General features: G+C 52.0%; 1 protein-coding gene and 2 long non-coding RNA genes across 3 annotated transcripts in view; all 3 read right to left on the reverse strand.

The window, feature by feature from the left end:
* LOC136008154 (coiled-coil domain-containing protein 12-like) overlaps positions 1–7,907 on the reverse strand; it is a 45,923-nt gene extending 38,016 nt beyond the window's left edge. Inside the window, exon 1 of the mRNA XM_065666982.1 lies at positions 7,757–7,907. Within this exon, the coding sequence (XP_065523054.1) occupies positions 7,757–7,885 (129 nt within the window). The 5' untranslated portion in view covers positions 7,886–7,907. The remainder of the gene's footprint in view (positions 1–7,756) is intronic.
* LOC136008156 (uncharacterized) lies at positions 4,984–7,237 on the reverse strand. The gene is made up of 3 exons (XR_010610003.1): positions 5,453–7,237; positions 5,169–5,313; positions 4,984–5,061 (listed from the first exon to the last, which is right to left on the reverse strand). It is a non-coding gene; the product is annotated as an uncharacterized LOC136008156 (long non-coding RNA).
* A 1,713-nt stretch (positions 7,908–9,620) lies between the features above and the next one.
* LOC136008155 (uncharacterized) lies at positions 9,621–18,732 on the reverse strand. Its single transcript, XR_010610002.1, has 2 exons — positions 18,582–18,732; positions 9,621–10,134 (listed from the first exon to the last, which is right to left on the reverse strand). It is a non-coding gene; the product is annotated as an uncharacterized LOC136008155 (long non-coding RNA).
* Positions 18,733–24,492: the final 5,760 nt, after the last annotated feature.

Consider the following 24,492-nt stretch of genomic DNA (forward strand, 5'->3'; position numbering starts at 1 on the left):
CCTGACAAGGTTTATTATATCACAGTGGCTCTGTACTGAAAGGAGGAAAACATCTGGCATGGTCTTTTCACAGATTTTTGCCTCCAAGTGCCAACTTCTGCTGGGCTGATCCACTGGCAGTCTGACAAGCGGCAACAGTGCCTGCTGGCAATGGCAAAAGCAATATGAAAAAGAGGGTCTGAGTCAAGCTAGTTCTGCCTACAGCATCTGCCTGTACAAGTCTTGACCTAAGGAACAGCATCTCAAACATCTCTGTCAGCCTACCTCTATAGCAGAGGTGCTCCAGCACTTGGAACATCTTCGTGGCCTCCTCTGGGCTCGCTCCAGCAGCTCCACACCCTTCTTGTGTTGGAGGCCCTAGAGCTGGACAAAGGACTGCAAGGGGCAGGTCTCACGAGGGCGCAGCAGAGAGAACCCCCTCCCTCGATCTGCTGGTCACGCTGCTGGTGATGCAGCCCAGGGCATGGCTGGCTTTCTGGGCTGCAAGTGCACACTGCCAGGCCATGTACTGCACCTCAAGCTTCCCTCCCTTTCACTTAGTGCAATTTGCTTTACATCTCCCCACAGTTCATCCTTGCCCACTGTGCCATGTTTCCTTGCCACATCAAGCATGCTGGCCCATCCTTCCCGCACTGCTGAGCCTCGGACAGGACAGAGCAGCCCATTAAAGAGCCAAACAAAACAAGAAAGGATTGCTCCACATGTCTTCCTAGCACAGAGCTGCTCCATCAGATGAGTCCAGCTCTGCTGCCATCCAAATCCTCCCTGCACGCATTGGCACTTCACTGCCTTTTTGTCTTTACATCAGCCACAAGCCGTATTATTGAAACAGGGGGGGAAAACCCACCCTGAAACCCTAGAAACTGGCAGGGAAAGGTCAGAAGTGGATGCAAAGCTCCTCTCAATGTTTTAACTGCATTCAGCATCTGACAGCCTGAGCCAGCCCACCTTCAACCTCTCCGCTTGCAGTCCTGCAGAGGTGAATTTGGGAAGTTTCCTCTGAACACCGTCCTCTCCCTTGTCATCCAAATTAACCCAGCAGCAATGTGCCACGGCCCTGTCAAGCCACCAGCAGCCATGAAGTATTTCCTCTCATTTCAATAGCAGCCACACACAAGATTATTTCAATAGCTGGATCAAAGGAGCAGACCCCGGTTACAAGCAGCATCCGAGACGACAGCTCCTCTACTCAGATATCTATTGCTAAAAATAAGTAGCTGTGGGAAAAGTACTTAGCTCCTTGCAAGAAAGATAATGTACGTACTACTTTATTTCACTACTACAATGCTTCTTTGGCGCTATCCAGAGGAAAACCTATCAAATCCTATACTAAATATACATACACATATTCTTGACCAAAATCAAATTCCTCCCTAAATCATTCGTAGATGACACACACACACTGCACTGGGGTACACGAACCAACTAAAGAGCCCGTGACCTTTCCATCTCCCACCCTTTTTTACCAGCACAGCTTTCCTCATCACAGATGGATCCCCAAATCAGCTAAGCTTTTGCAGAGACCTCAATATTTTTAAGATGCAAGCTCCAATTTACAAGGTGTTTACAGCCGCATCACAGGATGTGCCCGCTGGAAGAACTGACATTACACAGTGATCTTAACAGGATTTTTAGCAAGGTAAACTTCAGCACACACCACAGTCAAGCAAAGACTTCCACTCCAAACCGGGCAGATGGGAATGCATCAGAGAACCAGTTTCAAGGGCAACCTGCAGACAAGCATTTCATAAATACATAAATACAAGTTACTACAGTTAATTATCAACTTGCTCAGCAGAAAGCTGTAGTTAAGGAAATACAGCTTCTTGTGGATTAAGAAGAGGACTTGAAACAAAATTCCTGTTTCCAGATAGGAAGGGACAATGGCTCCTCTTACACCAGCCAGTGGGGATCAACAGAGCTACCTCATGGCTTCTTATCTCGGACAAGGACTTCCTTTCTGCTCCAAACACAGTTTTGGACTCAACACTCCATTAAGCAGACAAATCTCCCCAAAAGCTTCAGTCCAATCTGTAGGACAATGATTTTATAGTTGAGGTGGTGGCAAGTGCTGTCAGCTTTTCACAGGAAACACCATGCTGCCGAGCACCTTATTTTAAGCCAGAAAACTGCAAGATGCCATTGAAACTTCGCACACAATGTCTCCATCCTGAAAATACCCATGGTTTTGCATATCTCACGGCTGGTCAAACTGCTCCAGCAAGCACTGGCAAGACCTCAGTGTGTGCAAATACAGAGTCACCTCCAGCCAGCTACCTTCAAAAAGGTTCAGGAGACCTTGCTCTCCCATTTTAGATTAGGCCTTAGAAAGAAGCTCTTCCCTGTGAGGGTGGTGAGGCCCTGGCACAGGCTGCCCAGAGAAGCTGTGGCTGCCCCATCCCTGGCAGTGTTCAAGGCCAGGCTGGATGGGGCTTGGAGCAGCCTGGTCTAGTGGAAGATGCCCCTGGCCCATGGCAGGGGGTTGGAACTGGATGAGTTTTAAGGTCCTTTTCAACCCAAACCATTCTGGGATTTATGAGTCTACTTCAAAGTGTACAGTTAGGTGACAGTCAGGAACTGCTAAACTAAATACAGTCGTGCTAAGCTGAAGCTTAAATTGGGTTAAAGGTTTTCTTCAGCTAAAAAAAAAAAAAAATAAAAGTCTTCCTAAGAAACACACAGAGAACATTTTAATCTGATTTTTAACATTAGACAAGAAAAAAAAAAAAAAGAGAAGATAAGTGGGGCTTTACCACACGATACTGTGAGGAGGAGCCTCACCACTGTCATGAGCATCAGCACAACAACCCTTGGGCAAAGAGCGAGCTCCAGACCCATCCAGCCCTCACACAGCTTCTACTGCCCATACTCAAGTCATTTGCAAAATAAAAGACATGAAGAATCCCATTCCTTAGCTCTTAACCCCAATGCCTTCATTCTGGAGATGTCTGCACAGCCTGTCCCGCTTTTCCCCGCAGCAGGGCCTAGGCAGCTAGAACCATTTGCTTCCTAAAACATACACAGAAAAACAACCTTAACCTTGACAAGATCTAATGTCACCATGGGAGCTTTCATAAGGCTCCCTGCAAAAACTTGGTGGGGTTTTCCTGTTAATAAAAGGCAGCAATGAAAACATGAGCTAAGCAGCGGTTTCATAAGCAATCAGCTTCAGAAACGCTTTTTTATATATCATAAGCGGGCAGAAAATACGCACAGACACATTAAGAGACTATGGCACTTCCCTGTGCGGCTCCTCTGCTTTGGCACAGCAGAAAGCTTACCTTCAAGGCTGCTCCCACATGACTTTCCAATGGCTTCCAGGTAACAGGATACTGTGGAGTTGTTTTATTGGCATTTTTAGTTTTGGCTTCCCTTTCCTTGGTTTCAGATTTTTGGGGGCATATAAAACAGGGAGATCTGATCTTTCATGGAATCACAGAATGGCTTGGTTTGGAAAGGACCTTAAGATCACCCACTTCCAACCCCCTGTCATACACAGGGACACCTTCCACTAGACCAGGTTGCCCCAGGCCCCGTCCAACCTGGCCTTGAACGCTGCCAGGGATGGGGCAGCCACAGCTTCTCTGGGCAACCTGTGCCAGGGCCTCACCACCCTCACAGGGAAGAACTTCTGCCTCTGATCTTATCTAAATCTCCCCTCTGGCGGTTTTAGCCCATTACCCCTTGTCCTATCACTACAGCCCTGATGAAGAATCCCTCTCCGGCATCCTTGCAGGCACCCTTGAGACACTGGAAGGCTGCTATGAGGCCTCCCCAGACCCTTCTCTTCTCCAGGCTCGACAGCTCCAACTTTCTCAGCCTGCCTTCATATGGGAGGTGCTGGACACAGAACTGCAAGTGGGGTCTCACGAGAGCCGAGTAGAGGGGCAGGATCACCTCCTTCAACCTGTTGCTCATGATTCTTTTGAAGAAACTCAAGAGAAACTGTACTCACAGAAACTGTAAAAATGCCCAAAGGGAAAAAACACAAAAACCATGTTTGGATGTTTGGATCCATGGCTGCATGGATCGGGCTTATCCCAAAGCAGTAAAAACATATTCAGATAATAGCCTGACATGCTGGATGCTCAGAAGCATCATATGAAGCCTTAGGGGGTCAGACATTTCAGTTCCATACCGGCAACTCCTAGATGAGCAGCCCTTAAGCTCCCCAGCCACTGCAGCAGCCCTCAGAGCTTGTAAGCTTAGTAAGCAACTACTGCAAGATTTCTGGGGGAGGAGACAAGAAGAGAGGAAAGCTTGCAAACCAAGATAACAGTTACACAATCCAAAACTGTACTTTTTTTGCCGGAACAGGAAGTAATATTCAATATGCCAACAAGTCAGAGTCTGCAATTTAATGTCTTGCTACTGAAAGGCAATGCTATTTAAATTTCGGAAGGAAACAGCCTCTCTGATACTGTACCTGATCCCTGACATTGCATACTGTGCTGACACCAAGGCTGTGCACTGAGGTTGAGAGCTTACAGACTGTTCTAAGAATCTTTGTAGAAGCAAGCAGTGACTGATGTTTCTCAAATGTAAATTACACCCAGAAGTCAAACACTTTTTATTGAGTAAAAGCCCATTTGCTGTCAATCAATAAAAGGTGGCACGACAGGTGGGGTAAGCAAAGCAGAAAGCATAAGATCGTTCTCTGAGTTTTTATGTGTCTGGACATTAGTTACTCCACGTTTCCTCACTGATCTGCGAAAAGAGAAGCATCATCTTCCCAGGAAGACTGAGCACACAGCGCAACTTGTAGAGAAGTCCTGAGCTGGAGGAGGCTCCTCACTGCACCTCAAGTACCTGCTCCTCAAACAGAAACACAGCGGAAAGTGCAGCACCTTCCCTCCTGCAAACCCCAGCAGCAGCTTTTCACAGCAGCAGGAGAGGATCCCTTCTTCTTCTCGACCCTCATGCCCTCTGCCAGGGTTTGGGCTGTCACAAGCACCACAGAAGACTTGGGAAAGACCTGCCTGGCTAGATGACAGCAGCTGCAGGTGAAATCGCTCAGAAGGAAATCCAGCAGCAGCTGGCAGACGGGTTGTAAAACGACATCTGAGCAATGAGACAACAGTATGTGTGCAGGGCTGCATCACCAGCAGCATGACCAGCAGGTCAAGTGAGGGGATTCTCCCTCCCTGCTCTGTTCTGCAGTCCCGTACCCAGCTCCGAGGCCTAGAACATGAGAAGGAAGCGGAGCTGTTGGAGTGAGTCCAGAGGAGGCCATGGAGATGCTCCGAGGGCTGGAGCACCTCTGCTATGGAGATAGGCTGAGAGAGCTGGGCTTGTTCAGCCTGGAGAAGGCCCCTGTGGAAAGGTCTCAGTTAAGACCAATAAGACTGGAAAAAGCAGACAAGCTTTTGACTGTTGAAGACAGGCTTGTGTAACCAAAGTGAGAACATGAGAGGTGGGGAACATGAAATAAATGCCAGTGCTGTCGACTCACAAGTGCCCCACATCCTGATCTGCTCACAGCAAAAGGGCATCCCAGCACTCAGGGAGGCACCAGGAAAAGTCATCGAGGTGATTCAGAGAGATTTGTGTACAAAGACAGACTTCACGTACCACAGCCTGGATCTGAAAGGGAGACCAAGCACGCTATAAACTCATGAACAAGAACATGGAGTGAGTATTTTATTTCTCACAAGGGCTGCGTGAGAGAGCACCCAAGGCAACTTCCATTTAATGGGTTTTAAACCAAAGGAAGTAGTTTTGTCATTAAATGGTGGAACTCTGTCTCAGGAAGCTGCAAAAGCCAAGAGTAAAAATGGATTTAGAGAGGCTTCAACAAACTTACCAGGACAGGTCTACCAGGAGCTTTACCCTCAAAGGCACAGTTCAGTGGTACTGTGTGTGAGATGCTATTTGTGTTAAACAACAGCCACATTAGCTTTCACAGAGACCACGTCAGAAAATCTCACCTAAAATTAAGAACAAAAACCCTACAGCAATAACGCAGATGAGAACAGCACTCCACGCATGACTCCTTCCGCAACGCCTCGCTCCTTCTAGATTTGCTAGATGGGACAGAAAATAAAGGAAAGAGCTTTTCTTTTAGGAGACGCTTTTCTTTTCCACGGTTTTTCTTCCTGGTAAGAGTCATCACAGGGCTGTATCCCACTCTCCTGATTCATAAAGCTCAGTTCCCCGACCATAATGTACACCTTAAGACAAGAACCAGAGCAGAACACACTTGGCCTGACCACCAAACCACGGCTCCCTTTAGTGGCCCCAAGAGAAGGGCCCTCAGTGGAAGGACAGAGCGTCTTCCCACGCTAGTAGTCCATACTAAGCTGGATCAACAAATTCAGGATGTTGTGGTGGAAGAGGAGCAGAGCTAGCGCTGCCCTACTAGCCCAAAAGAGGAGAACCAAGCGATGCCAGGATGTGCAGAGACACACTGGAGCACGGCCGCCTTCCTCAGCAGGAGCTGCCAAGATATTAATGACCGAGTTTGTCAAGTTTACTCCATCCCCAATTAAAAAAAAATAAAATAAAAACCCCATTGTAATGTTCTGAGCTCAGCATCTGCAGAGGCAACAAGGACACCAGGAAAAACAACCACAGTTTTCTGGGTGAGAATCCAAGCAATGGCAAAAGTTCTCAGATAAATGTAATAACTGAGCCCAGATATTTTGCTGCCAGCAGCACCTTCTGCAACACAAGGTTTACACTAACCACAGTGAATTCCCCTGGGGCGGAGCAAGGAGCCTGCCGCACCATGCACAGCACGCACATCCAAGAAGAAAACCACCATGTATGGACCCTGGCTTTGGCAACACAGCTTCAGTAGCCTCAAGCCTGCACTACAGGCAACGAGGTCTCAGCATCTCCTGGATGAGAAGCTGAAGGCCCAGAAAGCAGCAGAGAAACGCAACATGCTATTAATTAATCCCGGGGTGAAGCTCTTTCCATCCTCACCACCAAACCAGGTTGCGGCCTGGCTGCCAGATGTGATGCAAACACAGCAAACTGGGGAGAGAGCACGGGAAAATCAAGAGGCTGAATCACGCACTGGGAGAGGGGGTTAGCAAAGGCCAGGGATGGCAAAGGCAGAACTAAAAGCCAGAGGAAGCCCGAGGACAGGCCATACAGGCCCTGGGGTCATACAGAGCCCACACAAACCCACAGACAAGACCAAGGAGGCTCAGGACCATCACATAAATCCCAAACCCCCTCCAGCACTCACACCCTGCTTTTTCTGGCACCCCTCTCACCCCACATCCCCTTCCCCACAGCAGGGCACCCCCTCTGCCTCACTACTCTCCCCTCCTCCTCCCTCCACCCCACAGCCTGCTCCCCATTGTTTTGATACAGGGTTAATGAAATGAACAATGTAAAAAATGTATTAGAATTCAGTTTCCCCACACACCCCACCAGGCACCAGCCATTCCTCCCACTTGGCCCCATAAAGCCCCAATGCCCCACAACCTGAACCCCTCGTTACACCCAGCCTGGGGGCTCCAGACCCATTAGCACCCCTGAACCCCCCACCTACCCTCAGATGCTCCTGTCCCTGCCCAATCCTTCTCACACCTCTAGACCTACTCTCCACACCCTCTGCCCCCCACATCCCAAATAACTACAGACCCACTGGAGACCCCCTGACCCCCACATCCCTTCTCTCCCCTCCCCCAAACCACCAAGCCCACCTCAGACCATCCACACACACACACAGAGGCCCACTCCAGACCTCCACACCCCTCCATCTCCCACCCCACACACCTCCCACCGCCAGCCCCTCGCCAACCTGCAGCGTGCGCTGCCTCAGAGCCCGCAGCCTCTCCTGCCGCCGCCGCCGCGCTTCCTCCTCCAGCCTCCCCAACACCAGGCCCTGGGCCTCCTCCTCCACCTCCACAACACCGCCGGGCGCCGCCATCTTTCCCCTTATTTGCAAAATAAAAGACATAGGAAGAATCCCATTCCTTAGCTCTTAACCCCAATGCCTTCATTCTGGAGATGTCTGCACAGCCCGTCCCGCTTTTCCCCGCAGCAGGGCCTAGGGAGCTAGAACCATTTGCTTCCTAAAACATACACAGAAAACCAACCTTAACCTTGACAAGATCTAATGTCACCACGGGAGCTTTCATAAGGCTCCTTACAAAAACTTGGTGGGGTTTTCCTGTTAATAAAAGGCAGCAATGAAAACATGAGCTAAGCAGCGGTTTCATAAGCAATCAGCTTCAGAAACGCTTTTTTATATATCATAAGCGGGCAGAAAATACGCACAGACACGTTAAGAGACTATGGCACTTCCCTGTGCGGCTCCTCTGCTTTGGCACAGCAGAAAGCTTACCTTCAAGGCTGCTCCCACATGACTTTCCAATGGCTTCCAGGTAACAGGATACTGTGGAGTTGTTTTATTGGCATTTTTATTTTTGGCTTCCCTTTCCTTGGTTTCAGATTTTTGGGGGCATATAAAACAGGGAGATCTGATCTTTCATGGAATCACAGAATGGCTTGGTTTGGAAAGGACCTTAAGATCACCCACTTCCAACCCCCTGGCATACACAGGGACACCTTCCACTAGACCAGGTTGCCCCAGGCCCCGTCCAACCTGGCCTTGAACGCTGCCAGGGCTGGGGCAGCCACAGCTTCTCTGGGCAACCTGTGCCAGGGCCTCACCACCCTGTGGTGGTGCCACCTGTGCCACCTCCACACCACCGCCGGGAGCCGCCGTCTTTCCCCTTCTCCTTATACTCCGTACAACCCGCAGCGCGCATGCGCGCATCGAGCGCCGAGCTTCGGTGGTGGGGTGCACATAAAATGATTCAAAATAAATGGGATTTAACAAATAAAAGGTAAAATTGTCCCAAATCATCCTCTTTGTGGCCTTGCTACGCTTATTCCCCCGCTGTCCTAGGGCGCGCAAGGCTCAGTTGCGTTGATTGGAGGGGACGATTACTTCAAGGGGGCATTTAACCTTTTCGCACCCCCCCTTTTACCTTCTCCCCCCCGCAGCGGAGCTGCGTGGGGGAGAAGGTAAAAGGGGGGCTGTGAAAAGCTCCCCCTTCTAGCATCAGTTACTTGGGGGGGTCCTTGTCACCGCCCCCCCTGTACCTGGGGGAGGGCCCGTCCATGGGGGGGGGGCGGAGCTGCCCGTGCCGTGCCGGCCCGGCATGGCTTCCCGGGAGCGGCTCTACGAGCTGTGGATGCTCTACTTCGCCAAGGGGAGGTCGGCACCGGAGGACCCCACGCACAGCCCAGTTCCTTCCCTCCCCTCGGGGGTGGGGTGGGGTGGGGGGGCAGCACCCCTTTTAACCCCCATCACCCCGCTGCCTGCATCCCCCTTCCCTAGGGGAAAGGGGAACGCTAAACCCTGCCTGCAACCCCCTGCCGGCACCTCCTCCCCGTCTCACCCCCGACTTGGGGGGGCACCGCGTTCCCTCCGTACCCCTCATTGCGGCATCCCGTGATCCCCCCGCCCCATTCTCCCTATTTGGGGGTCACCGCAAACCCCCCCCGCCCGCACCCTACTGCCGCATCCTGGGAGCCGCCACCGCGTGTCGTCCCCCCCCGCCCCGGATCCCCATTGCTATATCACGGGGATGACACCCCCCCCCCGTACCCCGAGTTCCGCGATCCCCCTGGGGATAAATTGAGACCACAACGGATCATAATCCAATTAAAATTTTATTAATTATAGCAAGTAGAATATGAGCAAAGACAGCGCTGGACGATCTTTCTTACGTTGATTTAACCTTTTCCGGAGTTCTACATTAAGGTTGTGCAGGGAATTCAGGTTGTCCCGCCCCAGTGAAAGTGGTTATCACTTTGGATGTTTCCCAGGATATTAATTCCCACTTTAATGGTTCATGCGGGTTTCCATTTGCTTGGGTTATTATCAATAACAAAACTAACGGTATACCAGGAAAAAGGGTGTCTGTCAATTTTTGCCAATTTAAGTATATTTTTACCAGTCCTGGGGAAGTTCGGCCATTGCTGGTTTTGCATCCCATTGTTCTGGTTCTTTTCTCCACGGTTTATTCCTCCTCTGCCTCGCCCGTCGACTCGGTTGCTTCGAGCCACGGGGTGTACCATCTTCTCGGCAGCAAGGGAATTCTTCAGGAGAACAGCTGTTTCGGGCTTTCTGCCTGTTTACATAGGCTTCCCACTTTGCAGCCTTAACTAATGGGGCAAAGCAAGATACAGTTAGTACTTCCCTTCTACACTTTATAATCAAAATTTCGGCTATAAAGGGGACCGGTTCATTGGAGTGGTAACAATAATATTGAGGGTTTATTCCTTAGGCAAAAATCTCCCACCACTCATGGGATTCCCAAATAATTTCTTGTTTTAGACTCTAATTGTTTTAGTTTCCACTCAGTGAGAGTTCTTTGGATTTTCCAACACTGTGTGCAAACTCCTATTGGAGGGCATCCACACTCACAGTGTGTCCACCATTTATCCTGACATACCTTACACCTAAGACAAGCAAATGGATAACAATTGCAATTCAAATTATTACACCTAATTCGTATACCTAGAGTACATACATTATTTACATCAGTATATCTTCTATATTCACTATTGTGTGGTTGCATAAGTTTAGCAATTTCCTTCAGCACACTTTGTACGCTTCCATATACAATAGAAAAGAGGAGAAATAATTATAGCAAATATAAACAGCAATACACACTTTATGCCAAAAGATAATGCGGCAAAATAATTAAATGAAGTCTCTATCATTACGTTATCTTTTCAGGGTTATCTTGTGTCCCCTGGAGTACTGAGTACTTTCCAGTGGGGTCTCGTCACTGGGCCTTTAATGCGACTGGCTCCAATATTTTCTGGCCGTTAAACAAATAATGTCCCAGATATTTCACTTTTTCCTCCACAAATTGTAACTTTTCTTGTGATACCCGTAGGCCTTTTTGTGCAAGAAAGTTTAGAAATCGAATGCTTTCTTTTCTTACATCCTCCTTATTATTCCCTGCTATGAGCAGATCATCTACATACTGTAACAGCACGTTCCCCGTTTGTACCTGGTATTCTTTTAAGAGCTCTTCCAGGTATGTTTGTAGCCCATATCCCTGGGAATACCTGATCCAGTATATCTTCAATCTGACTTCTCCCTCGACATGATTAGTGATAAGCTTTTAACATTTCTATATACTGTTGGTCCTTTTTAAAGTGATCTCGCCTCCTTTGAAAGTAATGGTTGCTCCCAAGTGTTCTAACAAATCTCTCCCCAAAAGAGCTTTTGCGGAGTTAGGCATATACAAAAACTTATGGATGCCCCATTGTTTTCCCAATTGATATTTTAGTAGTTTACAAAAATAAGCCTTTTCACCTTGGCCAGTCGCCCCTTTTATCATCATATAATCGTCCCCAAAGGTATTAAAGCTTTGTTTAAAACTGAATACATTGCACCTGTATCAACCAAAAATTCCATTATACCCAGTGGATCTGCTAGGGAAGATTCCCCTGGTCCCGTCAGCCTAGTTCCAATTCAGTCACCCGAGCCACCCCATGGCACTCCCACTAGGGCAGTCTCACTCCCAGCATCCAAACTCCTCATAGCACTCACACCGATCCGGTTCCACAGAAGAGGAGGTCACTCCCCCACTTCTGTCCGACATTCGTCCTCCACCAGTTTCAAAGCAACCAGCGCAGCCGTGGCTGTAGCACGGCCCAGCTTTTTCTTTTCTACCTATTTCCAATTCCTATACACTCTCCATGCTTCCTCCTTCACTCCCATCCACATTTATTCATCAACCGTTCAATCCCGTCTGTCAACATGTCTGTCTGCCTGCCCCAGCACCCATCTCATGCTCAAACACAGGAACTGCGGGAGCTTCCCTCCTTTCCCCTTTGGTTTTCCCTTTTTTATTTATTTATTTGTTATTTTTCACAGGTGCTCACCCTGCTCTGCAGGGGTTACAGATGCCTGCCTCTGCAACAGCACTTCTGGTTTAACCCCTTCTTAACCCTGAATGTGAATGTGCTGCTTGTTGCCAGTGACAGTAATTTCCTCCTCCTTATCAATACCTGATAGGACAGAGGCAGAGGGTGCTCCTCTCGGAGGTACCTGTGATATATAATTTTCTTGATGACTGTCCCAATATCACAGGCTGAACAACATCTCTCCAGCTTAGCTTTCTGTTTTTCCAAAACCAAAATTAGGGATCTGGCAGGGTTATATTAATTTCACATTCTGTCTGCCACTCCAGGTGCTTTCTTAAAGCGAAACATATCTGCATGCATTACTTCACTGCATTTTCTTGGCCACCTCAAAACCAACATAAATTGTAAAAAAATGCATTAGAATTCAGAATTCCATTTTTAGGCCATTTTTCCTGATTTTCCAAAGTTTATAAAGGCCACCATTGATTACAATATTTTACCAATGTTTTCTTGTTTACCGAGCCCCCAGAAGAACCTCCCAGTTCTTTCCAATGTGCCAAAATGTAACCCAATGGGCTTTTCTTCAGAATTCCCTTGTTTTGACCGGCTCCCATTTCAAACAATCTCTTACAAATCTCTATAGCTTCTCTTTCCCGGTGCTCTGCAAACGCACTTAAAATATGAGAGCACCCACACACAAGTTTTATGATATCCTCAGGGGATTCAGTAAGATAGTATCTCTGGGTTCTGCAGATCAACTCCCCTGTCGTTAGAACATAGTTTCAGTTCCAGCAAAATTTACACTGCCCTAGTATCCACAGCAGGTTCCACTGTTCAAAACTTGTTATGCACTCATATGTCAGGTTACGAAGGTTTTCCTGATATCCCCCGTTGATTGTCCCAAAAAGAGACATTAATTGTTGTATTCCCATTTTTTTTTTCCTTTGTAACCACATCTTCTCAAATTTTCTTTGATACCTTCTATAAACCCTTTCTCAGTTTTCCATTCTAACTTCCCGGAAGTCCGCCAGGATTTTGTGGCTTTTCTCCACAAAGTAATCTTTTATTTCTGGTCACCGATTAGATAATTATAATTTTCTACCTGGCAGTGTTTTGTAAGACACCCCGAGCAGTATCTGCCCCACCGCTGTCCTGAGTGGCAATATCCACGTGAAATGCCACCCGTCCCATACAGTTACACTCCTGCAAGGCACATACTCTCACAGGGCATATAGGAAATTCCCTTGCCCTTGTATTTCGTAAAGTTATCCACTGCGGGACGGGTAGCCGGACCTTCCCCCGCTTTCTGAGCTGCTTGATGGTTATACACAGACAAGACACAGGACAGAAAAACATAAACGCTTCGTCCGTCTCCGGCCGCTCCCCTCGCGGAGACACGGAACCGCGGATTAGGACTCCACACTCGCTTCGTAGCTACGCTACGTCTCAGTCACACAGAAACACATGGGCTCCCACACACTCACGCTATGGTTCCGCTTGCCCTTCTCCTGCTTCCTACACGGTCATTAGCAGGTCCGCCCTGGCTCCAAAACTTGGGATGCAGCGAAAACCCGGGCTCGCCCGATCCGCCTCCAGGATCGCTGGCAGCCGCGCTATCGGTCAAGCCCCCCCAGCTTGCAAGCCCTACCTGCCACGGGGAACTCCGCTGTGCGCCAGACGTCTCTGCACGCCTTACCAGCAGCCCCGGCCACGCGTACGCCCTACAGGCCCCCCAAAGTACCTAAATTCCAAGCATACCGCCTCTCCGCAGCCGGCGCAGGTCGCTGTCTGTGCCCGCAGTGAGCGGATGAGAAGCGGAGCTCCCCCAGGCAAGCGGCCTGGGGGGGGGCTTAGGATATCCGCTCCTCACCCGATCCTGCAGCCGAACAGAGGCCTCCTGGCTGGCTCGCCAAATTGATACGCGGATTGACTCCACAACTCGTTAAAGTTGTAAAGTAGGTGTGCTTTATTCAGCGCTGAGGTGCATGGGGATCGTTCCTCCAAAGTATGCACACCCAGGGTCGTTTTTCCTTTACATTTATTCCCTTACGCCTATACATACAATGGGTACCCTTCCCATGGGAGTCGAAGGCTTGCTGCCCTTCGCCCCCATCTTCTGGAATATCTCCGAACACGCACTCACTCGCTCCCCCTTGTTCCTGGCCCAGTCCCTCGCGGGAGATGGGAACCGCAGTACTTAAGGGTCCACACTCGCTTGGTTCAGTATATCGAACCTCTCATTCGTTATATTCCAGGAAACCCAATCCCGCCCGAACGGCAAACCTGCGAACTACTCTGCCGTGAACCCATTTCACTCTGCAGACCTGCCGTGAACCCATTTCACTCTGCAGACCTCCGCCGCGAACTATTTCGCTCTGCGGAAAGTTTCGCAATATACTTACGCGTCCTGCGTCTTCGTCCGGACTCCCGTGCACAGAATTTTTATGGGATTTTACCGGTTTTCCCTTTGCTCATATTCTAGCATTTAGGTTCGTCGGTAAGGATGAGGTAAGCTGTTGGCCGCGGGGCCGCGAAATGTCGCGGGGCGCCCCCCCGGAGGACCAAAGCCCACCGTTCCGTATCCGAGTCACGGCACCAGAAAGTGTTATAAATTGAGACCACAACGGATCATAATCCAATTGAAATTTCATTAATTATAGCAAGTAGAATATGAGCAAAGACAGCGCTGGACGACAGGGGAGTCTGCGCTCCGCCAACTGCCGTCCTGAGCAGTTCAAACAGTCCCTTTTTATACATCTTTACTTCCGTGTTCATGAAGTAGTGCAGGTACTCTGCCATGCTTCAGCTGTTGTTACGGGGTCGTTTTCTGCCGAAGTGAGAAGTCTTCCTCTTTTGTCCCATTGTTGACCCCTCTACTCCTATGTCCTTTGTTCGTCTTATCTCTGCCATATCCTGGAACATCTTACAGCTATCTTTAGGCAACATCTGCTATGTTTGCATAAGCGATAGGCGATTTGCGGTTCGCGACTGTTAGTCTATGTAAGCGATTTCATACTTTTTATTGCCTAACCTTTACATTGGGCTTAACATAAATCTTAATAAACAATATCCTAATTCATAGTTTCTTACAACAAATAAAAGGTAAAATTGTCCCAAATCATCCTCTTTGTGGCCTTGCTACGCTTATTCCCCCGCTGTCCTAGGGCGCGCAAGGCTCAGTTGCGTTGATTGGAGGGGACGATTACTTCAAGGGGGCATTTAACCTTTTCGCACCCCCCCTTTTACCTTCTCCCCCCCGCAGCGGAGCTGCGTGGGGGATAAGGTAAAAGGGGGGCTGTGAAAAGCTCCCCCTTCTAGCATCAGTTACTTGGGGGGGTCCTTGTCACCGCCCCCCCTGTACCTGGGGGAGGGCCCGTCCATGGGGGGGGGGCGGAGCTGCCCGTGCCGTGCCGGCCCGGCATGGCTTCCCGGGAGCGGCTCTACGAGCTGTGGATGCTCTACTTCGCCAAGGGGAGGTCGGCACCGGAGGACCCCACGCACACCCCAGTTCCTTCCCTCCCCTCGGGGGTGAGGTGGGGTGGGGTGGGGGGGCAGCACCCCTTTTAACCCCCATCACCCCGCTGCCTGCATCCCCCTTCCCTAGGGGAAAGGGGAACGCTAAACCCTGCCTGCAACCCCCTGCCGGCACCTCCTCCCCGTCTCACCCCCGACTTGGGGGGGCACCGCGTTCCCTCCGTACCCCTCATTGCGGCATCCCGTGATCCCCCCGCCCCATTCTCCCTATTTGGGGGTCACCGCAAACCCCCCCCGCCCGCACCCTACTGCCGCATCCTGGGAGCCGCCACCGCGTGTCGTCCCCCCCCGCCCCGGATCCCCATTGCTATATCACGGGGATGACACCCCCCCCCCCCGTACCCCGAGTTCCGCGATCCCCCTCGGGGGGCACCGCACCCTCCGGGACTCCCCCACCGCATCCCATCTCTCACGGGGGTATTTGGGGGGTACACACATCCCCTTACACCCGGCCCGGGTGGGTTTGGGGGGGTCCTTTCCCCCTTCCGGGTCCCCGCACCCTTGCCAAGCAGCAGGTGCGGCCGCGGTGACATTGGAGCAGCAGCAGGGGGGAAACGGGGGTTCCCTGTACAGGGGGGACCCTCCCGGCACCACCGCCTGTCCCGTCCCGTCCCGTCCCGTCCCCCCCTCGTATTTCCCTCTGCTGGGGCAGGTCCCACAGGCAGGGGTCCTGGAGAATGGGGGGTTCTGAGCGGCAGCGTGGGGGACCCTCCGTATCCACCTCCAAAGCCCCTTATGCTTTGTTTTCTCCTTAAGTATCCGTGCGTCCAGGTTTGGGGAAGGGTAGTGGGGGGGATCCTGGAGGAAAGGATCACACACCCCCCTGTGTCTCCCCCAGCTCCTATGCCACGGGCTGGGGTGTCCGTCTCAGAGAGATTGGGGTGAAGGGGATTATTTCTTCCCTAAAACCCTGCCGTGTTCCCAGCACATGGCAGGGGGTTCCAGGAGGGATGGGGACCCTGGGGCCACCTGGGAACAGGGACAGCGGTTGTGTCCATCTCCTCCCCTGGCCCCGCCATGTCCCCCAGGACCCCTGTTGGGGGGGGGGGGGGGCTTGTACAAGGGGCTCCCTTCTAGATCTCAATCCGGTGACAGACTCAGTATGGGAACACCAGAGATCCACAACCAAGGGAAAAAACTATCCCAGGAAGGTACATAGGAAGGACAGGGAGAAAAGAGTATTTGGGGTACAAGGCGCTTACTCAGTCACCAGAGGCTTCTGCAGTACTACAAACACACGGTGCAAGTAAGGCGAGCAAATTCAGGTTCCTGAGCAAATGGGTGATGGAGCTGACACACACAGGGATGAGGATACCCGAACCTCACAGAAGTCTGCCCAGAGAAGCTGTGGCTGCCCCATCCCTGGCAGTGCTCAAGGCCACATTAGCTTTCACAGAGACCACGTCAGAAAATCTCACCTAAAATTAAGAACAAAAACCCTACAGCAATAACGCAGATGAGAACAGCACTCCACGCATGACTCCTTCCGCAACGCCTCGCTCCTTCTAGATTTGCTAGATGGGACAGAAAATAAAGGAAAGAGCTTTTCTTTTAGGAGACGCTTTTCTTTTCCACGGTTCTTCTTCCTGGTAAGAGTCATCACAGGGCTGTATCCCACTCTCCTGATTCATAAAGCTCAGTTCCCCGACCATAATGTACACCTCAAGACAAGAACCAGAGCAGAACACACTTGGCCTGACCACCAAACCACGGCTCCCTTTAGTGGCCCCAAGAGAAGGGCCCTCAGTGGAAGGACAGAGCGTCTTCCCACGCTAGTAGTCCATACTAAGCTGGATCAACAAATTCAGGATGTTGTGGTGGAAGAGGAGCAGAGCTAGCGCTGCCCTACTAGCCCAAAAGAGGAGAACCAAGCGATGCCAGGATGGGCAGAGACACACTGGAGCACGGCCGCCTTCCTCAGCAGGAGCTGCCAAGATATTAATGACCGAGTTTGTCAAGTTTACTCCATCCCCAATTAAAAAAAAATAAAATAAAAACCCCATTGTAATGTTCTGAGCTCAGCATCTGCAGAGGCAACAAGGACACCAGGAAAAACAACCACAGTTTTCTGGGTGAGAATCCAAGCAACGGCAAAAGTTCTCAGATAAATGTAATAACTGAGCCCAGATATTTTGCTGCCAGCAGCACCTTCTGCAACACAAGGTTTACACTAACCACAGTGAATTCCCCTGGGGCGGAGCAAGGAGCCTGCCGCACCATGCACAGCACGCACATCCAAGAAGAAAACCACCATGTCTGGACCCTGGCTTTGGCAACACAGCTTCAGTAGCCTCAAGCCTGCACTACAGGCAACGAGGTCTCAGCATCTCCTGGATGAGAAGCTGAAAGCCCAGAAAGCAGCAGAGAAACGCAACATGTTATTAATTAATCCCGGGGTGAAGCTCTTTCCATCCTCACCACCAAACCAGGTTGCGGCCTGGCTGCCAGATGTGATGCAAACACAGCAAACTGGGGAGAGAGCACGGGAAAATCAAGAGGCTGAATCACGCACTGGGAGAGGGGGTTAGCAAAGGCCAGGGATGGCAAAGGCAGAACTAAAAGCCAGAGGAAGCCCGAGGACAGGCCATACAGGCCCTGGGGTCATACAGAGCCCACACAAACCCACAGACAAGACCAAGGAGGCTCAGGACCATCACATAAATCCCAAACCCCCTCCAGCACTCACACCCTGCTTTTTCTGGCACCCCTCTCACCCCACATCCCCTTCCCCACAGCAGGGCACCCCCTCTGCCTCACTACTCTCCCCTCCTCCTCTCTCCACCCCACAGCCTGCTCCCCATTGTTTCCCCACACACCCCACCAGGCACCAGCCATTCCTCCCACTTGGCCCCATAAACCCCCAATGCCCCACAACCTGAACCCCTCGTTACACCCAGCCTGGGGGCTCCAGACCCATTAGCACCCCTGAACCCCCCACCTACCCTCAGATGCTCCTGTCCCTGCCCAATCCTTCTCACATCTCTAGACCTACTCTCCACACCCTCTGCCCCCCACATCCCAAATAACTACAGACCCACTGGAGACCCCCTGACCCCCACATCCCTTCTCTCCCCTCCCCCAAACCACCAAGCCCACCTCAGACCATCCACACACACACACAGAGGCCCACTCCAGACCTCCACACCCCTCCATCTCCCACCCCACACACCTCCCACCGACAGCCCCTCGCCGACCTGCAGCGTGCGCTGCCTCAGAGCCCGCAGCCTCTCCTGCCGCCGCCGCCGCGCTTCCTCCTCCAGCCTCCCCAACACCAGGCCCTGGGCCTCCTCCTCCACCTCCACAACACCGCCGGGCGCCGCCATCTTTCCCCTTATTTGCAAAATAAAAGACATAGGAAGAATCCCATTCCTTAGCTCTTAACCCCAATGCCTTCGTTCTGGAGATGTCTGCACAGCCTGTCCTGCTTTTCCCTGCAGCAGGGCCTAGGGAGCTAGAACCATTTGCTTCCTAAAACATACACAGAAAACCAACCTTAACCTTGACAAGATCTAATGTCACCATGGGAGCTTTCATAAGGCTCCCTGCAAAAACTTGGTGGGGTTTTCCTGTTAATAAAAGGCAGCAATGAAAACATGAGCTAAGCAGCGGTTTCATAAGCAATCAGCTTCAGAAACGCTTTTTTATATATCATAAGCGGGCAGAAAATACGCACAGACACGTTAAGAGACTATGGCACTTCCCTGTGCGGCTCCTCTGCTTTGGCACAGCAGAAAGCTTACCTTCAAGGCTGCTCCCACATGACTTCCCAATGGCTTCCAGGTAACAGGATACTGTGGAGTTGTTTTATTGGCATTTTTATTTTTGGCTTCCCTTTCCTTGGTTTCAGATTTTTGGGGGCATATAAAACAGGGAGATCTGATCTTTCATGGAATCACAGAATGGCTTGGTTTGGAAAGGACCTTAAGATCACCCACTTCCAACCCCCTGGCATACACAGGGACACCTTCCACTAGACCAGGTTGCCCCAGGCCCCGTCCAACCTGGCCTTGAACGCTGCCAGGGCTGGGGCAGCCACAGCTTCTCTGGGCAACCTGTGCCAGGGCCTCACCACCCTGTGGTGGTGCCACCTGTGCCACCTCCACACCACCGCCGGGCGCCGCCGTCTTTCCCCTTCTCCTTATACTCCGTACAACCCGCAGCGCGCATGCGCGCATCGAGCGCCGAGCGCCTTCAACCCACCGAGCGCCGAGCTTCGGTGGTGGGGTGCACATAAAATGATTCAAAATAAATGGGATTTAACAAATAAAAGGTAAAATTGTCCCAAATCATCCTCTTTGTGGCCTTGCTACGCTTATTCCCCCGCTGTCCTAGGGCGCGCAAGGCTCAGTTGCGTTGATTGGAGGGGACGATTACTTCAAGGGGGCATTTAACCTTTTCGCACCCCCCCTTTTACCTTCTCCCCCCCGCAGCGGAGCTGCGTGGGGGAGAAGGTAAAAGGGGGGCTGTGAAAAGCTCCCCCTTCTAGCATCAGTTACTTGGGGGGGTCCTTGTCACCGCCCCCCCTGTACCTGGGGGAGGGCCCGTCCATGGGGGGGGGGCGGAGCTGCCCGTGCCGTGCCGGCCCGGCATGGCTTCCCGGGAGCGGCTCTACGAGCTGTGGATGCTCTACTTCGCCAAGGTGAGGTCGGCACCGGAGGACCCCACGCACACCCCAGTTCCTTCCCTCCCCTCGGGGGTGGGGTGGGGTGGGGGGGCAGCACCCCTTTTAACCCCCATCACCCCGCTGCCTGCATCCCCCTTCCCTAGGGGAAAGGGGAACGCTAAACCCTGCCTGCAACCCCCTGCCGGCACCTCCTCCCCGTCTCACCCCCGACTTGGGGGGGCACCGCGTTCCCTCCGTACCCCTCATTGCGGCATCCCGTGATCCCCCCGCCCCATTCTCCCTATTTGGGGGTCACCGCAAACCCCCCCCGCCCGCACCCTACTGCCGCATCCTGGGAGCCGCCACCGCGTGTCGTCCCCCCCCGCCCCGGATCCCCATTGCTCTATCACGGGGATGACACCCCCCCCCCCGTACCCCGAGTTCCGCGATCCCCCTCGGGGGGCACCGCACCCTCCGGGACTCCCCCACCGCATCCCATCTCTCACGGGGGTATTTGGGGGGTACACACATCCCCTTACACCCGGCCCGGGTGGGTTTGGGGGGGTCCTTTCCCCCTTCCGGGTCCCCGCACCCTGGCCAAGCAGCAGGTGCGGCCGCGGTGACATTGGAGCAGCAGCAGGGGGGAAACGGGGGTTCCCTGTACAGGGGGCACCCTCCCGGCACCACCGCCTGTCCCGTCCCGTCCCGTCCCGTCCCGTCCCGTCCCCCCCTCGTATTTCCCTCTGCTGGGGCAGGTCCCACAGGCAGGGGTCCTGGAGAATGGGGGGTTCTGAGCGGCAGCGTGGGGGACCCTCCGTATCCACCTCCAAAGCCCCTTATGCTTTGTTTTCTCCTTAAGTATCCGTGCGTCCAGGTTTGGGGAAGGGTAGTGGGGGGGATCCTGGAGGAAAGGATCACACACCCCCCTGTGTCTCCCCCAGCTCCTGTGCCACGGGCTGGGGTGTCCGTCTCAGAGAGATTGGGGTGAAGGGGATTATTTCTTCCCTAAAACCCTGCCGTGTTCCCAGCACATGGCAGGGGGTTCCAGGAGGGATGGGGACCCTGGGGCCACCTGGGAACAGGGACAGCGGTTGTGTCCATCTCCTCCCCTGGCCCCGCCATGTCCCCCAGGACCCCTGTTGGGGGGGGGGCTTGTACAAGGGGCTCCCTTCTAGATCTCAATCCGGTGACAGACTCAGTATGGGAACACCAGAGATCCACAACCAAGGGAAAAAACTATCCCAGGAAGGTACATAGGAAGGACAGGGAGAAAAGAGTATTTGGGGTACAAGGCGCTTACTCAGTCACCAGAGGCTTCTGCAGTACTACAAACACACGGTGCAAGTAAGGGGAGCAAATTCAGGTTCCTGAGGAAATGGGTGATGGAGCTGACACACACAGGGATGAGGATACCCGAACCTCACAGAAGTCTGCCCAGAGAAGCTGTGGCTGCCCCATCCCTGGCAGTGCTCAAGGCCAGGCTGGATGGGGCTTGGAGCAGCCTGGTCTAGTGGAAGGTGCCCCTGCCTGTGGCAGGCGGTTGGAACTGGATGAGCTTTAAGGTCCTTTTCAACCCAAACCATTCTGGGATGCTATGAGTCTACTTCAAAGTGGACAGTTAGGTGACAGTCAGGAACTGCTAAACTAAATACAGTCGTGCTAAGCTGAAGCGTAAATTGGGTTAAAGGTTTTCTTCAGCTAAAAAAAAAAAATAAAAGTCTTCCTGAGGAACACACAGAGAACATTTTAATCTGATTTTTAACATTAGGCAAGAAAAAAAAAAAAAAGAGAAGATAAGTGGGGCTTTACCACACGATACTGTGAGGAGGAGCCTCACCACTGTCATGAGCATCAGCACAACAACCCTTGGGCAAAGAGCGAGCTCCAGACCCATCCAGCCCTCACACAGCTTCTACTGCCCATACTCAAGTCATTTGCAAAATAAAAGACATAGGAAGAATCCCATTCCTTAGCTCTTAACCCCAATGCCTTCGTTCTGGAGATGTCTGCACAGCCTGTCCCGCTTTTCCCTGCAGCAGGGCCTAGGGAGCTAGAACCATTTGCTTCCTAAAACATACACAGAAAACCAACCTTAACCTTGACAAGATCTAATGTCACCACGGGAGCTTTCATAAGGCTCCCTGCAAAAACTTGGTGGGGTTTTCCTGTTAATAAAAGGCAGCGATGAAAACATGAGCTAAGCAGCGGTTTCATAAGCAATCAGCTTCAGAAACGCTTTTTTATATATCATAAGCGGGCAGAAAATACGCACAGACACGTTAAGAGACTATGGCACTTCCCTGTGCGGCTCCTCTGCTTTGGCACAGCAGAAAGCTTACCTTCAAGGCTGCTCCCACATGACTTTCCAATGGCTTCCAGGTAACAGGATACTGTGGAGTTGTTTTATTGGCATTTGTATTTTTGGCTTCCCTTTCCTTGGTTTCCGATTTTTGGGGGCATATAAAACAGGGAGATCTGATCTTTCATGGAATCACAGAATGGCTTGGTTTGGAAAGGACCTTAAGATCACCCACTTCCAACCCCCTGGCATACACAGGGACACCTTCCACTAGACCAGGTTGCCCCAGGCCCCGTCCAACCTGGCCTTGAACGCTGCCAGGGCTGGGGCAGCCACAGCTTCTCTGGGCAACCTGTGCCAGGGCCTCACCACCCTGTGGTGGTGCCACCTGTGCCACCTCCACACCACCGCCGGGCGCCGCCGTCTTTCCCCTTCTCCTTATACTCCGTACAACCCGCAGCGCGCATGCGCGCATCGAGCGCCGAGCGCCTCCAACCCACCGAGCGCCGAGCTTCGGTGGTGGGGTGCACATAAAATGATTCAAAATAAATGGGATTTAACAAATAAAAGGTAAAATTGTCCCAAATCATCCTCTTTGTGGCCTTGCTACGCTTATTCCCCCGCTGTCCTAGGGCGCGCAAGGCTCAGTTGCGTTGATTGGAGGGGACGATTACTTCAAGGGGGCATTTAACCTTTTCGCACCCCCCCTTTTACCTTCTCCCCCCCGCAGCGGAGCTGCGTGGGGGAGAAGGTAAAAGGGGGGCTGTGAAAAGCTCCCCCTTCTAGCATCAGTTACTTGGGGGGGTCCTTGTCACCGCCCCCCCTGTACCTGGGGGAGGGCCCGTCCATGGGGGGGGGGCGGAGCTGCCCGTGCCGTGCCGGCCCGGCATGGCTTCCCGGGAGCGGCTCTACGAGCTGTGGATGCTCTACTTCGCCAAGGGGAGGTCGGCACCGGAGGACCCCACGCACACCCCAGTTCCTTCCCTCCCCTCGGGGGTGGGGTGGGGTGGGGGGGCAGCACCCCTTTTAACCCCCATCACCCCGCTGCCTGCATCCCCCTTCCCTAGGGGAAAGGGGAACGCTAAACCCTGCCTGCAACCCCCTGCCGGCACCTCCTCCCCGTCTCACCCCCGACTTGGGGGGGCACCGCGTTCCCTCCGTACCCCTCATTGCGGCATCCCGTGATCCCCCCGCCCCATTCTCCCTATTTGGGGGTCACCGCAAACCCCCCCCGCCCGCACCCTACTGCCGCATCCTGGGAGCCGCCACCGCGTGTCGTCCCCCCCCGCCCCGGATCCCCATTGCTATATCACGGGGATGACACCCCCCCCCCGTACCCCGAGTTCCGCGATCCCCCTCGGGATAAATTGAGACCACAACGGATCATAATCCAATTAAAATTTTATTAATTATAGCAAGTAGAATATGAGCAAAGACAGCGCTGGACGATCTTTCTTACGTTGATTTAACCTTTTCCGGAGTTCTACATTAAGGCTGTACAGGGAATTCAGGTTGTCTCGCCCCAGTGAAAGTGGTTATCACTTTGGATGTTTCCCAGGATATTAATTCCCACTTTAATGGTTCATGCGGGTTTCCATTTGCTTGGGTTATTATCAATAACAAAACTAACGGTATACCAGGAAAAAGGGTGTCTGTCAATTTTTGCCAATTTAAGTATATTTTTACCAGTCCTGGGGAAGTTCGGCCATTGCTGGTTTTGCATCCCATTGTTCTGGTTCTTTTCTCCACGGTTTATTCCTCCTCTGCCTCGCCCGTCGACTCGGTTGCTTCGAGCCACGGGGTGTACCATCTTCTCGGCAGCAAGAGAATTCTTCAGGAGAACAGCTGTTTCGGGCTTTCTGCCTGTTTACATAGGCTTCCCACTTTGCAGCCTTAACTAATGGGGCAAAGCAAGATACAGTTAGTACTTCCCTTCTACACTTTATAATCAAAATTTCGGCTATAAAGGGGACCGGTTCATTGGAGTGGTAACAATAATATTGAGGGTTTATTCCTTAGGCAAAAATCTCCCACCACTCATGGGATTCCCAAATAATTTCTTGTTTTAGACTCTAATTGTTTTAGTTTCCACTCAGTGAGAGTTCTTTGGATTTTCCAACACTGTGTGCAAACTCCTATTGGAGGGCATCCACATTCACAGTGTGTCCACCATTTATCCTGACATACCTTACACCTAAAACAA

Source organism: Lathamus discolor, chromosome 2, assembly GCF_037157495.1.
Source record: "Lathamus discolor isolate bLatDis1 chromosome 2, bLatDis1.hap1, whole genome shotgun sequence".
Classification (NCBI taxonomy): Eukaryota; Metazoa; Chordata; class Aves; order Psittaciformes; family Psittacidae; genus Lathamus; species Lathamus discolor.